The 15,068-nt window shown below is 34.2% G+C and overlaps 3 protein-coding genes and 1 non-coding gene across 4 annotated transcripts; 1 reads left to right on the forward strand and 3 right to left on the reverse strand.

Annotated features, from left to right (window-relative positions):
* The first annotated feature begins 887 nt into the window (after positions 1-887).
* On the forward strand, positions 888-959 carry TRNAT-UGU. The gene has a single exon. It is a non-coding gene; the product is annotated as a tRNA-Thr (tRNA).
* Positions 960-2,511: 1,552 nt separating this feature from the next.
* LOC103855033 (BTB/POZ and TAZ domain-containing protein 1) lies at positions 2,512-5,000 on the reverse strand. Its single transcript, XM_009131995.2, has 5 exons — positions 4,790-5,000; positions 4,560-4,705; positions 3,929-4,232; positions 3,171-3,508; positions 2,512-2,867 (listed from the first exon to the last, which is right to left on the reverse strand). The coding sequence occupies exons 1-5, from the start codon at positions 4,994-4,996 to the stop codon at positions 2,681-2,683; spliced, it is 1,182 nt and encodes a 393-aa protein (XP_009130243.2). The 5' UTR covers positions 4,997-5,000; the 3' UTR covers positions 2,512-2,680.
* A 2,586-nt stretch (positions 5,001-7,586) lies between these two features.
* On the reverse strand, positions 7,587-9,703 carry LOC103855034 (GDSL esterase/lipase At5g63170). The gene is made up of 5 exons (XM_009131996.2): positions 9,408-9,703; positions 9,061-9,191; positions 8,738-8,974; positions 8,418-8,664; positions 7,587-8,298 (listed from the first exon to the last, which is right to left on the reverse strand). The coding sequence occupies exons 1-5, from the start codon at positions 9,643-9,645 to the stop codon at positions 8,135-8,137; spliced, it is 1,017 nt and encodes a 338-aa protein (XP_009130244.1). The 5' UTR covers positions 9,646-9,703; the 3' UTR covers positions 7,587-8,134.
* Positions 9,704-13,676: 3,973 nt separating this feature from the next.
* On the reverse strand, positions 13,677-14,974 carry LOC103855035 (RPM1-interacting protein 4). Its single transcript, XM_033285772.1, has 2 exons — positions 13,958-14,974; positions 13,677-13,859 (listed from the first exon to the last, which is right to left on the reverse strand). Exons 1-2 carry the CDS (start codon positions 14,360-14,362, stop codon positions 13,836-13,838), a joined length of 429 nt encoding a protein of 142 aa, XP_033141663.1. The 5' UTR covers positions 14,363-14,974; the 3' UTR covers positions 13,677-13,835.
* Positions 14,975-15,068: the final 94 nt, after the last annotated feature.

Below are 15,068 nucleotides of genomic sequence, written 5' to 3' on the forward strand. Positions count from 1 at the left end.
AAAAACATTTAGAATTTAGAATTATCGATTTAATTTGCAAACTCATGTCTTATCTTTCGTTAGTTGCATAGACTAGTGTTTAGTGCAAGAGAGAGCTTTACTGCATGGTGATGGATATATTCGCTTATGTTTATTTTTATACCTGGGGGAGAAAAACTAAGATGCCATTCATTCCATGTTCTGCACTTCTGCATACTTTGCGGTTATTGGAGTAACTTAAAGTGGTTTTGTGTGCGATGACGGACAGGAACTAAAATTGACTTTGTGTGTAACGATGGACAGACTTGGCCATTCTGTAAATGATTCACTGTTAGCTGGAGACAATGACCCGGTTTTTCAACTATGCAATCTTATAAGTCCATAGTTTAGTGTGTTTTTCGTCCATCTGTGTTATGATAAAGTCTACTAACAAATGTCTCTCTTAGTATTATCATCTTTCTCCATATTAACACTTCTTTACAGATCTCATGAAGGGTTCGCATATCTTGTTTCCTTGGAGTTCTCCGACATGGACCAACGGTTGATTATTAAGAGACCTGCTACAACTGAAGCAAAATTGTCATTTGAGCATTTACAGAACATGGTACTACTTACTTAGTATGAGGCTCACGAATCTCTCATTACTCTAGGAAGGTAGATACTTATCGTGCATTGACTTTTATAGGCTAAAACATAATGGTTTGTCAAAGACTTCCTTGTTAGATACTGAGACATGGTTCATTATAGGCTAAATCATTATCGTGCACTCTGGTTCCAGATTATCGAACGGATTTCACATTTATTGATTGCCTGTGGAACTATTGGTTCTTTCACCAAATTTTAGCAAAAAATAAACAATTGGTTCTTTGAACCGAATTTATAATTTTAAGTAAAACATTGTATAAAATGCCCGTATAGCTCAGTGGTAGAGCGTCAGTCTTGTAAACTGAAGGTCCGTAGTTCGATCCTGCGTGTGGGCACTTTTAAATTTTTCCCTTTTTGTCAGATTTCTTTATATGTATTTCTTATCAACGAGAAATTCTATCAGATTTTTTTTTTAAAAAAAACTCTTTTTGGCATAGCTCCTCTATCCGTGTTTGGTCCCATAGAACCGTAACCCGTTGATGCATATACCGTTTGTTAGGAACACAAGTCTCGGTGATGTCTTTGATAGCAACATATAAAGCCATGAGCTAAAGTAAATACTCGACATGTCTTTGATAGCAACAATAAGAACTTGTCTCTACTTTGTCAGAAGCGGATGAATGATAGTAAACGCTTTTCAACATTGTTATTGGTGAATTCACTGCCGTTGAATAGCTGTTAGGATTCACGGTTCAAGGACCTGAATTGGAACACATTGATAAGTATTTCATATTTCATTACAACATTTTATTTACAACTCAAATGTCATACACAAACACAATCACTAAAAATCAGATGGTTGAAACGCAACATTTTATTTTAATAAAAACTATCTTTATTATGTGGTTAAAACTTTAGCCACTCATGTTTACATCATAAGAATTAAGTTGTGGTCTCTAGTAGAAACTCTCTATCGGTCTAGTAGTATCAAAACATTTGTGGCTGCATGGCTCCATTTCTGAACTTTATTTTTAAAGGTATGTCTTACATTCTCGTCGCCGTCTTAATTTTCTTAGCCAAATTATTTTTTCATAGCATGAATATATTCTTATACTATTTCGAAAAGAATAAACTCTTAAGTAGATCCTTTTGTTGGTTTATTTATACTATTTAGTTATTGCATTTTCATATGGTAGTTAATCAGTATGAATTGAAATGTGAGACATTAAACAGACATGAAACCACCACATTGCGTGGTTCCTATGTTTCCCACACGTCTTAGCGTTTTCAACTACACAATAAAAATAAAAATAAATATCTGTTGTGGTAATAAAGTACACGTTTTTCTAATAATTTTCTTTGTTTGCTTTTGAATCCTCAAATCAGGATCGACTTCCACTATACCAATGACTAAGACCAGTTGGTCAATCTTCATCTCCTTCTATTGAATTTATGTTTCTTCCTTGCAATTTTTCTTTTCTCATTCGTAGTTACAATGATTGTAATTGATTGGACGATACAACTTGGAGTTTAGATTAAAAAAAAAAATACCTCAGGGCTTCCCTAATATCTACTTGTAAGGATTCATATACAATATGTATGTTTTGTTATAGCAAAAACACAACGAGATCTGATCATATCAGATACATACATCTAAAATTATTTTGATAATTTTGACTTGTATAGTCCTAACCGAATATTTCTATGAAATATATGTTAAAAATCTTGTATCAGAAACGTATAAGATTTAATATTTGTATAAGTAGACAAAAAAAAATTTGGGATGAGACTTTTCAAAAATGGATCACAGATTAAAACTTGGTGGTAAAATGATTTTCCACATTGTTACTTTTAGTCTTGCAAATAAAATTGTTTTTTAAGCAAACTACATTGTTAAAAAGATTACATATAATTTTACTTATGAATCACATAGCTGAATACGTTTGATAAAAGAACATATGTAAATACATTTATTTATAAATAGGATCAAACAAACAACAAATTAAAAGGGTTACTCATCGACAAATTTAACCCAATCAACCATTCCGAGAGACAAATTACTAACAATCGCTCATTAAATACATAATCTACAAGACTACAATAACACAATAACAAATCAAAATAACTTCTTCCTGATTCTGATGAAAAATTCAGCTTCTTCTTTGAATAACACTTCACATTTCTGCTTCTTTGATTGAGACAATGAAGACATGGCTTTCGCAGACGCAACTCTTCTCACTAGAACCTTCCACTTTGTGTCCTCGGCCATTTTATTGTCCATTTTTCCTCTATTCTTAAATTGCCTACTCCAATCACAAAAAAGTGACAATGAAATTAGATTCCAACTTCTAAAATATCTTTACAAAAACAAAAGATTTTTGTAAAATAGCTTTCCGAAAACAAAAGTTATTTCCAGCCTTCTGATCATGACTCATCATCTAATAAGTAGGTCACCACCACAAACATATTATCATTATTATTGTCACCGAAAGTGAATATCAAACAAGATTTTACTATAGAGAAGTGAACACTTTTATCACTAGAATCAAAAAGAAAAAAAAAACGTGGGTTTTACTTAATTATTCTCAATATGTTGGCTGTTTTACCTGCAAAGTGGGACACGACAAGACTCAGATTGGTCGCAGATTGAAGAATGGAGTCTAAGGAGTTGAATCATTCTCTTACAACGAAGACAACCTTTGCCATCGACTCGTTTCTTGCAGATTGCAAAGTGACGTATCAAAAGTTGGAGTCCGTAACAAGTCGAGAAAGCACTGCATGGACCGGTTTTTACTTGAGATGTTGACTTCTTGTTGTCTAAGTTGGACGATGGTCCTACCAACGTGCAACCTTCAGTGCATATGTGCTCGATACATTCCATGGCTTCACTCAATTGCATATAAAGATTCTGTTCTCGTCTGTGTCTCCGTCTTCTTTTCTTCCTCTGCAAGAAATCACCCAAAAACCTAAATATGATCAGAAACTGATACTCATAGCCAGTTCTGAACACGTCCAGAGTGAAACATTCACACTGGTCCCTAAATTTATAAAGCTATTATACTTAGTCGAATGGCCCCAAATTTTCGATTTTTATATTAAAAATGACTTAAAATGTTCTTGACCTTTTTCCAACAATAACTATACGACTCTCAAGTTCTAAACTAGTCACTAGTTTGGCATTATCGGCCTTTTAAATCTTATATTAAGGCTTTGCTAATACAGATAAATTATAAGAGTAATTTTAGTAATAATATCAGTCCAGACTTTTGGTTTATATATTATATATATATATATAAACCAGGAGGAAACAAACAGAGAAAAAAATGTAAAAATGAAAAACGTTATGGGTTTAAAGATTTGTTACCGATTCAGCCTCATCGATGAACTGGAGAATGTCGAGTTCAAGCCAAGGATCGTGTTCTTGAAGAAACTTCCATCCTTCGGTTTGCTCAACGGTCTTGAACTTTGAGTGGATCAAACGCATACACTTGAGACAGAGGCCAGGTGCGTCGCAAAGCCGAGCTAGTTGGAGAACATCGACCACGTTCTCTGCCGTCACTCTCTCGCCGACGCCTTTCGTGCACCTTTGCTTAAGCTGAGGCACCATGTACACGTGTGATAGAGCAAGTAGATGGATTCCATAATTCTCCATTTCCTTCTCCGTCAAACTAAACGAACGACACGAAATGGTATTTTAGACATTATAGAGAAAAAACAATTGCAGTTGAATGTTTCAAATTTGATTCATAATAAGTTTTGCCTTCCTTGTGTTTCACACGTTTTGAATATTAAATCAAAGTCCAAATCAATCGTGATACGGTTTATATTGGAAAAGTCAAAATTTGTGTATATATATATAAATAAATCAACCATTTAGCAATGATCTTCCCACGATTTTAGTAGGAAATAATATTAGTAAATAAATTCATTCAATTCATCTAAAAGTTTATCAAAACCTTAATCATTCGTAATATTTGAAAAAATATGAGACTAACCTGGGAGAGTAGAGGAATCTAACGAAGACTGAAACGGCGTCACATGGAACGCCGAGAATCTTAACCACTCTCTTCGATGATCCGCGTCCGCCGTGGCTTTTCCTCGGCTTCTCGATGATGTTGGTAAGTACCGGCAATGCAGAAGCCTGCATTGAAAGTTTGATATCGAAAGAAGAAATAAGATGGAGAACGTAGGAAACTGATCGGACATGCAACAAAAAGAGTCTTACCAGTACGCCGGAGTGTGCCGGAATACGACGGCGACCGGAAGTGATGATGTCAACATCAGTTTCCACAAGATCATATGAAATCTTATCGGCTGAGAACGAAACAGCGTCGTTTTGAGTAGCAGTTATGGCCATCGTAACTAGGACAGCTCTTGGTTTCAGACAAAGGATTTGGGTAAGTTTTGTGTGGGATGTCTTGAAGGGATGCATCTCTGGCATTTTATAGACAGCTCAGCGGAGCCTTGCTCTTTTACGATTTTTAATGCCACGTGGCATTTTATTTAATAAATATCTTTTTCTTTGTCTCTGTCTTATACCCCATGCTATGAGCGTATTTGACTCTTTGTATTTGTGTAAACTACAATACGCAAAAAATTAACTGTATAGTGAACTGTATTTGAGGTGTTTAGGCATCTTTAAAACCAACCAAGATTCGAATAATAGAATGTGGTTTTTCGTTTGATAAAACAAAAATATATCAAACAGTAACTTTTTTTCTTCGGAGTTCAAACCATATTAAATCATTTATTAAATCATATAAAATTGGAACTGATATGGTTATGTTGTTACAGATTTATAAATGAATGAAAACTGAAAACTCAACAATATATATATATATATCTATATATATATATATATATATATATATAGATTAATTAGTGTAAACTGATAAATGTTACAACTCTTACAACAAAAAGTCTATGTTGATCTTGTCATATAGGTTTGTTCATTCAATATATAATATATATGTAGTAAAAGATTTAAAGAAACATGCATTAGAAATGTAAGGTATTCATTTTGTCTTTACTCAGTCCGCAGAAGTTTGAAATTTTAGTCTGCATATCTTGAAATAATTACCTGCATTCTGACCACCCTTAGGTATGTTATGTGTATTAAAAAGTGTAATGCATGTAACACTCTTATTATAAAACAATGTGGCGTTAATATGCCTCAAACATTTTCAAATAGCCGCATTGCCTTCCAACACAACCACAAAGAACGCATTAATTGTTTAAGAAACTCTTTTGTTTTAGCAATACCAAGAGATCATTAGCAATTTTTTTATGTGCTGAAACTGGACCTTCGACACACCAACTCTATTATATTCCATTGTTACTTTTACATTTCCACTAAAAGTGACCTTTAATAGTATAGCTTTTGGCATCGATGACAACAAAACAATATTATTTTGGGTACCATGTAGGATGTTGTCCCCATGAGGTCACGAATGTTTATGTTTTTTATTGATCCTACGTGGAAAAAGTGATAAATTCGGTCCCAGAGTACGAAGAAAAAGAGTTGAAATACTATTATTTTAAACTTGAAAAAGGCCGGTTATTGGAATTAAACCGACCCTTGACTCTTCCCAAGAGCCACCTCCTCCTCTACGTGGCTGCTTATCCTCATCCACTCTCAAGCCCTCTTGTTTGGCCACTTGTAGTTATCTGATTCATACGTTTTTGCCCATTGTTTATAAAATTATCAAATGAGTTTAAAGAAATGTTAATTTAAATCGGAGAAGCAAAGAAAGCTCGCCGCATATGGCAGGCAAATCTAATCCAATCGTAACAATCAAGTTTAAATAGGACTCTTTTTTTTTATCAACGTTTAAATAGCAAATTAACCCATAACTAAACGAACTCGGATCCAAAACTATACATGTTTTCAAAAATATAGATATCCATGCTAACTAGTAATGTAGACATCTCATAAGGCCATAACCATTCTAACCACATTACAACTTGATGTTTTGAAGCTTAACCAAGAGTTGTATACATAGTTTATATGCACTTTTTAGTTGAATAATATTTACATAGTTGAGTACATAATGTTTGTATGTATATTCGATAAATTAATCATGATGCGGCTTTGAGTATTCACAAATGGCTCTTTAAGAAGACTAAACAGCAAAATCCAAAACTTGTGGATAAGTTTACACGAAAGATAAAAGTGAAAAGTGTAACATAAACTAATGGATTTGATGATTTCATGCAAGATTCTTCCAATATTTAAGCATTTTGAATTTTAAATATATAACAGTTTATATTCTAAACTGTTTATACTCCACTTGAACTTATAAGAAGCACTGGAGACTGATGTGCATGTTATACTCCGACCTTATCCTTAGAGTTTGGACTTTTGAGTAGATTTGTATTTTGCAAAGTATCATGAATCAGCACTGTAATTATAATAAACGGTAGTCGGTAGATATCCACAAAATGTATGTGCTTTGACAAAAGTCCATAAAAAGTGTACCGGCTTTCGAGATTCTTTATTGGACATGATGCATATGTGTATTTCTATATTTTCCCAAGTTTTTTTTGTTTGACCTTAAAGTCTAACAAGAAAAAGAAAGAAACATGCGTATCACATTAAATTTAAATATTGACCAACTTATAAACCAGGATGTCAGTGGACCTGATCACCCTCCCTTGATCTTCGGAGGCAACCACGCCACTGAATCCTTAATATTTTGATACATCTTCTTCTTTGTGTTGATATAGACTTTGATTTTTATTCCTTTTCCTATAAATTTTTTAAGATAATTGGATAACTCTATAAATTTTTATTTGAACTCCACAAAACAAGTAGAAATGTCTTCACAAACTTTGTGCTGCTCACAAACTTGCAATGTGGCGGGTAGTTTGGTGCTAGCCTTTTTAATATAGTCTTCGAACTAGGTCAAAATGAGAACAAATTAACAGGTGGACTTCACCACTACATATCATATTTCCGACAAAAATAATAAGATGACTAAATTTTATAAAAGCTCTGTGTAATGTTTTAAGAAACTCTCGTCTTTTTTTTTTGTCTTAACCTTTTAAAAGTCCCCAAAAATCGAAGAGAATATTTAATGGCACAAAGCAATTATTTTTGAAGCCCATTACTACAAGAAAAAAAACCATAATAACGACCTTATCTTAACTAAAAGTAAGAGACTCTCTGCCTTGTTATCTTTCGATCATTGTTCCATGCGTGACATGTAACGTTGTGCGTACTGTTTACGCTACAAAGCTATTAACATTGGGTTTCAGGTTAACAGAAAGCTTATAAAAGAGCAGGATACTTGGCAAAAGAAGGCCAATGAAGTATAAGAGAGGTGCAAGTTGTTTGCTATTGTTAATATGTTCACATAAACAATCATAATATTTCATCCATGGTTGACAAAAAAAAAAAATATATATATATATATATATCATCCATATAGTAGAAGAGGATGGATTTTTTTTAATATGTAAACAGTTGGATATATTCATAGATAAGATACGCAACATTAACAGTCATAAGAACAATAAATATGTTACAAGCACGTAAAATAGATTAATTGCTGAGACGAAGACACCCACATCAAGCGAAGCTTTGTTGGATTTGTTGAATAATCGGAGGGATAATAGTTTGATAAGCTTTCTCCGTTGGGTGAGCAATGTCCCAAAACACATGTCGAGATGCATCCAAACACGGTACCGGAGCCGCAGGAGAACAACAGCAAGGCCAAGTTGACCACGTAAATCCTAAAAGGAACCCAAATTATATTATGCATGGCCGTGAAAAAAACTTATTTAAAAAAAAATGATTAATGCAGTCACAGTTTCAATGGAAAAAAAAACATCCAAAAGAAAATAACACTAACCTGATCTTAGTGGGTTGATGACGAGTTCAAGAAGAGGATTATACATGTCAATGTAGATGGAACGAGAGCCTGGTAGCACTGAGTTCAGATTGTTGACTTCGTTTGCTAGCTTCTGGTTAAAGAGTCTAGCGACTGCGTTTGCGGGTTCTAGACATATCCCTCCAATAGCGTTGCTTGCTCCTGGTAAGCAACCCAAAGGCAACGTTCCCATAATCGCAAATTTTCTTGCTCCCAAATTATATAACTCCTATATGTATATATAAATCAAATGTAAGTTGATACATGTAAAATTTGGTATCGAATTTTAAAAATTAACGTACCTGCATGAATGATTGAGTCCATGAAATCATCATGTTGGTGTAGGAGAAGACAGTATATCGAGTGTTTCTAGCTGGATTGGAGACGAATGTGATGCCAAGATCGTTATTTCCAGCGGAAATGATATAAACTGCATTAGAGATGATTGATCTCGTCTTCTCTTCATCTTCAGTAATGCTGTTTAGCTTTGCTATGTAAGCTTTGAAGTCGTTTAATTGGTCTGGTATCCATATAACTCCCTGTGATTAATTTGTATTTTAATTAAATGATGAATTTTTATATATTACATAAGAATTTAAATTACATTTCCTTAAGTGTAACTTACCTGAACTTGTGCGGTCATTGGATCTAAACCAGAACCACCAGAAGCAAAACTAACACCGGTTAAGATATCATTGGGTTGAAGATCTGAACTACGATAAGCTGGTACAATGTTCTTTACTCCCAAACCTTCGGCTGCATGCATATTATTCCACCCCAAAAAGAATTAAATTCTGAATTCACTTTTAATAACAAACTAAAAATTGATGTCCAGTTGCGTGAGTCTGTTCTCCTAGTGATTATTAATTTAAATGGTATGGATCCTCGTTCGATAGGGATGTACATGTTTTACGGGTTTAGAATCTCCTAGTTATTCAAAAAATATTATAATGAAAATGATATGTTATATACCGATCATATCTGTAGGAATTCTTCCATTGCCAAATCTTCCAGTGGCTTGTCGAGTTACAAAATCTCTTCCATACGGATAGAAATTGACTTTAGTTAAAGTGCTAAGGTCATTGTTGTTGCCGGTATCGAGTATTGAATCTCCAAATGCTATAACCGCTGGAATATTTCCTGCTTGAGCTACAGAACTCGATATAATCGAGACTAATACTGTTACGGTTTGAAAAAGTATAGTACTCATTTCAAAATGCTACTTTCTTTTCCTCTCAATTCAATATTTGATTGAGATGATGGAATGGGATTAACATTGCTTATGTATACATCTTAAAAACCTATTAACGGAACATAAACTGTTATGATCAGTATTTTTGTTACCAAAGAGCTATATTTAATTAACAGTTCCCCCCGAATCCATTTTCTATTATTCTGTTATATTGTTTCATACATACGTAACTAAGTCGGTTCAGACTGTTGATAACTCCCTTAATGGCCATGGCTTTATTGGATATGTATAATATATTGAGAAATGTGTAACAGTTATATATGTGAAAGATGTACTACAAACAACTTGTTCGTAAGATTATTTAATTAGTAAGTCGTTTTATTAACTATCATGCAACTAAACATAATGCGTCTAAACATAAAATTGGCTCACTTTTCCATCAAGATTATTACATAACTAGCTTTCAAGTGCTGGTTTCATCATATTATATATTATACACACACACATACAGACTGGTAGGGCTATGATCAGCATGGGAACCCTTTTTGCAGCTGAGTGCACCCAATGCTATAGTTATATCACCAACGCGAGAGGACGGTCTAGCAGCTAGGGTAGAGGCTTTAGAATAGCTTGACGATTTCGTTGGCCCTGCGCCAGAAAGTGTGTGCACCATAAACATTAGATCTCCTTTGGATCTCCAATCCAGTGACTCTATTCGCTTTCAGGCGCATCCTCATCCTTTTTTACCTACTCCCCCCACCCCTAACATAAGTTTATCATAATATCTTTTTTAATGAAATCAAATCACATTGATATTGTATTTAAAGTTGAATAGAAATGTTAAAATTGGAGTACATCTTTGTTTAAAGAGCCACCAGGAGCAAGAAAACGGTTGCCTTGAGAGTTGATAGTAAGATTAGCACTTCCTCCAATTGCATACATTTCTATTGGACCAATGTGTATAGTTCCAATGTGTATAGTCATTGTTCACCACATGGAAATATCCATGCCGACCTATATATACATAGATTATTAACATAAATTTCATTAGTTACTCTATAAAAACAAATTTATATGCTCGACTCATAGAACAATTTTAACTCTCTGGGAAGAACTACACCTAATACTAAAATATTAGCATAATGTTAACTCAACTAACCCAATGTTTAGACATCATATTATTCTGTTGATCCATTTTATATGTTGGGAAGAACGACGAATCAGAGTTTAATGCAGTTGTTATGTTTTAGCTTTGCTATTTTCTTTTGAGAGAATGTCCACCGACAACATGCTTGACCTTTTTAGTTTGTGCTACATATATCCACAATTATAGGTTCACTAAAAACAATATATTTATATGAATAATTAAACTAAATCATATGAATACCTTGGCATTTGTTGGACGAGGCCTTATTGTGATGCGTCAAATAATTATTAGAGATCGTTATAGCCGTTGATCCACGGATCGCATCAATCAATCTATAGTTACAATTCGAGAGCGAGCAATGATCAACCCACACATGGCTCCCACCAAAGACCGACACACCATCACCGTCTCACACAAGAAGTACCCTAAGTCCCTTCTTGATATAGACTCATTTTCATCGATTTTCCTACCGTATAAACAAAGCCAATCATGCATGTTAAAAATAAATAAATAAACATCATCAATATTAACATGTTGTTCTTAACGTCTTTAAGTGCGCTTTTCATAAGTCATAACTATAGTACTAAATACTAACAAAAAATTACATAGCATAAGAATTAAAACAAACAAAAAATCAACAAAGAAGTTCGACCACTTGTATGTATGTGGCTTTTACATCAAAATATTAATTTATTGTTTAAAAACTTGAAGTGATCTGAAACCGAAAAAAAAATAACCAAAAAATAATTGATGATTAAAAATTTCTAGCATTCTTAGTTAAATATGCTCACTTGGATGTCTTTACACAGCCAATTTGAAAGCAAAACATATAATGACAATTATTGAAATATATGCAGTTCATTGTTCAGATCAACAATACTTGCTTTGGAATAAACAAGTAGCCAGTATGTTTATTTTTCTGCGCTAAGAGATTCATCCGTACGTGCAACATAGCAAAGGTACACATATAGTACCAAGATGCATAGCATTTGATGTAGAAGAGCTTTATGATGGGTTAGGACTATGATCCAAGGTCTATGTCCTTGGCTTCTCCATGAGAGGTCAAATCACTTGGTCTTGTCAAAGGTAACTTTGCTGTTGTGTTAAGACTTTGAACCCATTATTGGTTTGGTTTCTTTTTGTTTAGAAAAGCTACGGTTTAGGTTAGCCGGAGTGACCCTAATAGCTTTTAGGTTATCATGAAGCTTTTCTTTTTCAGTTATCATGAAGATATATTAAAGAAGAAAAACAAAACTCTTACCCACTTGAAAATAAGAAAAAAACAAATTACATAACCTGGAGAATCCTCCAGAACTATCCATTATTAGACCATTGCCAAATACAAAAAAGAAAAAAAATCAAAATGGGGGAAGAAGAAACGAGTATTCTTGACTCTTCTGTCTCCTTCCTTAACCCTCATCTACACAGAGAAGAGAGAATTTCAATGGTTCAAGCATTGCAACTTCAAAAACATGAGATAAGTGCAGATCATCTATATATTTACCTTGAAGATATCTCCAAACATTCCTTGCATAGGATTCCTACGCTGCACTCCGTAAAATCTCTCAGCAATCTCGTCCAGCAACTTCACAATATCACAGAGTATTTACTCAGTAGACAACAATCAAGACACATAGAGACCAATCTTGTATATGTACCTCGTTAAGCAGCGGTTCTCTCTCTAAGCAAGACTTGAATTTCACTCTTTAATATATTGAAAAGAGGCAATGCATCCCTCTACAACCTGGATCGGCCATCATAGTTCTTTAGGTAACAACAAAAAGACTAAAAAGAAGACTAAGATCTAAGAGAAGGTAACTAACGTTTCCAGAAGATTACTCTAAACACAAAAGAGAGAACTCAAGACTAAGTGTTTTGGGTTTTACTTTATGTCAGCTCTCAAGAAGGAAGTCAAGTTTTCAGCCTGTGATCTAAGCTTCCCCAAGAGATTCTTGAAGGTTTTAGACATCTTCATCGTCACTGACATCTACCAAATGAGGTGGAACAGGAACCCTAGGAAACAACTTGAAGATACACCTGATACGATCTGACGCAAACTCATCAGTAAGTAAATTGATGTGTTGTGACTAATATACATGGACAAAAGACTAACCAAGAGTTTCATCAATGCAAGGTGCCTTAGCTTTAACTAGTGTGTCAACAAAAAAAAAAAAGAGCAAGGTCTGCCCCCAACAACTCACCTGAAGATTAATTGTTCTGATAAGAAATCACAATCACAAAACTAAAAGATGATCTTAAAGAAGAGCCTATATGAATAGATAGATATGTAATAACAAGAAAAGAAGCAAAGTGAACAGACCAGGCAGTGGTCTAGTTCAAAGCATATGAACTCACGTTTGATCCTCTCTCTCGACATTGATCGGAGCTTCGGTTTGAAGGTGAATCGGATCTAATCGAGAGAGATGCGTCGCCTCTTGCGGATTAACCCTAATTATTACAATACAAATTGCTCAAAATTTGAAATTTAGTTTTCCCACCATTAAAAAGAAAAAAAGATTTCAGTAACAGACAGTAAATGTAAATCGGATCATTAAATAATACGGTTTAAAACCGGTTTACCATTGTTAAATGAATGTTCAGGACACATGTTACCTGCTGTTATTGTCTGGTGTAGTTTCCACTCACTTGTTTCCAGCATCCTTTTACTGCAGATTCTTCAGGTGGTGTCATCAATCTTTTTCGAAGCTCACAACATATAGGTGAACTTGAATGTTAATTTGTTATGGGGTAGAGGAGTTTAAAGCTATTGGAAGGCTATTGAGAAACCATTTTATATAGTCTTGTTACATTGATAGGAAACAATAGCATTAATTATGTCTGAAAAGGACTGTTGTCCTCAATTATATTTCCATCAAAAACAAGTTCTTAGGAGGAGCCAGGAGACAAATCTTTATATCCATTGTGGCCAAAATGTGGGCAAAATAAAATTAAGAAACAAAAATGTATAATATCAGCAGAGGAGAAGAAAGCTGTGTTGTGTGTATCTTCTGCTAACTTGTTCAGCTTCATGATCCTCGGATTCTTCAGAAGAAGGCAGGAATCAACGGAAGCAAAGCCATTTCTTCTGCTCAGAGAACATAAGATCAGGTTAGCAATCTGTGCTATTCAGGAACGAACGTACACTAAGAAGTTGAATGTGATGAGAAAGAAAAGTAAAACTACCTTAGGTTTTGAATTTTGAGAATCATGGTGGTTGTTTTGATCGGAGTTTTGATTTCTCTGACTATTAGGGACTGCACCAGATGCTTTCTTGGTCTTCTTCTCGTCGCTAGCTTTGCTGAAAATGACAGTGAATCCTTCTGCCGATGCAGGATTGTTCACGTCCCATTCACCAAACTTCGGCAATGGCCTTCCTTTGTTCTCCTGCACCAAATCAAACAGAGAGAGATGAAGATGATGATGATGATCAAAAGAGATGAGGTGTGTGTGTTTGTTCTTACCGTAGCCATTGTTTCTTTCAATATCAAGATGTAGAGACAGAGAAAGAGAGAGGTGGGAGGAGAGAGAAGAGAATGAAGTTGTAATATAGGCGAGAGAGAGAGAGAGAGAGAGAGACGAGAAAAACATTTAGAGGGAAACACGTCGTTGGTCGTTGACAACAGCTTTAACCAAATCAAACTCATTTCCCGCGTATTTCCCCCAACTGAAAAGAAATTTTTTTAAATTTTTTTTAAAAAAGTACAAATTGATAAAATCATTAAAGAAAATTAACCATTCTAATTCTCCACTTTCAGATTTGATAAGAAAAAACTCTGATTTTAACTATTTTAGCTCTGTTAATAGATAATTATTTAATTTCGCTAATTATGTTTAATGGTTGATTTTTTACAGTATTAAAATTGATTTTTAAACACAAATAATGAATTTTTTGGTTCTAGTTTAAAGGTTAATAACTAAAATGGTTTATTTTAAAATGGGTTGTAGCTTTTTCAACTCTATTTTTTTTACGGCAAAAGGCTATAACGAAACTAAATAGATTCCTGATCTAAGAGCCACTTTGGAAGAATCAAATCAACATAAACCATAGCAGCAGGCTGATTTCTAGCACCCCGTACCAGCTTGTCCGCCATTGTATTTTGTGCTCTCGGAATATGCTGAATAGTGAAGGGATGAAAAAATTCCTTACCTCGTAGAAACTGTAGTGAACGTCGGCCATTCTGTTGGTGTATACACCATCTTCACTAGTTGAGAGCAGTCAGATGCAAACACCGCTTTTTCAACTCTATTAAAACGGTATATTTATGATTTTAAATAAAACTTAAGAATATTTTTT

The sequence above is a fragment of the Brassica rapa genome, chromosome A02 (assembly GCF_000309985.2).
Source record: "Brassica rapa cultivar Chiifu-401-42 chromosome A02, CAAS_Brap_v3.01, whole genome shotgun sequence".
Classification (NCBI taxonomy): domain Eukaryota; kingdom Viridiplantae; phylum Streptophyta; class Magnoliopsida; order Brassicales; family Brassicaceae; genus Brassica; species Brassica rapa.

Excerpts from the sequence above, each read along its gene's own strand:
- LOC103855033 (XM_009131995.2), bottom strand. The coding sequence starts at position 4,996 with ATGCATCCCTTCAAGACATCCCACACAAAACTTACCCAAATCCTTTGT. Across the intron at positions 3,509-3,928 it reads TCATCGATGAGGCTGAATCG|AGGAAGAAAAGAAGACGGAG; the intron begins GTAACAAATCTT and ends GATTTCTTGCAG. Across the intron at positions 2,868-3,170 it reads TGTCGTGTCCCACTTTGCAG|GCAATTTAAGAATAGAGGAA; the intron begins GTAAAACAGCCA and ends TGATTGGAGTAG.
- LOC103855034 (XM_009131996.2), bottom strand. The coding sequence starts at position 9,645 with ATGAGTACTATACTTTTTCAAACCGTAACAGTATTAGTCTCGATTATA. Across the intron at positions 9,192-9,407 it reads AATTCCTACAGATATGATCG|CCGAAGGTTTGGGAGTAAAG; the intron begins GTATATAACATA and ends ATATGCATGCAG. Across the intron at positions 8,665-8,737 it reads GGACTCAATCATTCATGCAG|GAGTTATATAATTTGGGAGC; the intron begins GTACGTTAATTT and ends ATATACATATAG.
- LOC103855035 (XM_033285772.1), bottom strand. The coding sequence starts at position 14,362 with ATGTTTTTCTCGTCTCTCTCTCTCTCTCTCTCTCTCGCCTATATTACA. Across the intron at positions 13,860-13,957 it reads CTCAAAATTCAAAACCTAAG|AAGAAATGGCTTTGCTTCCG; the intron begins GTAGTTTTACTT and ends TTCTCTGAGCAG.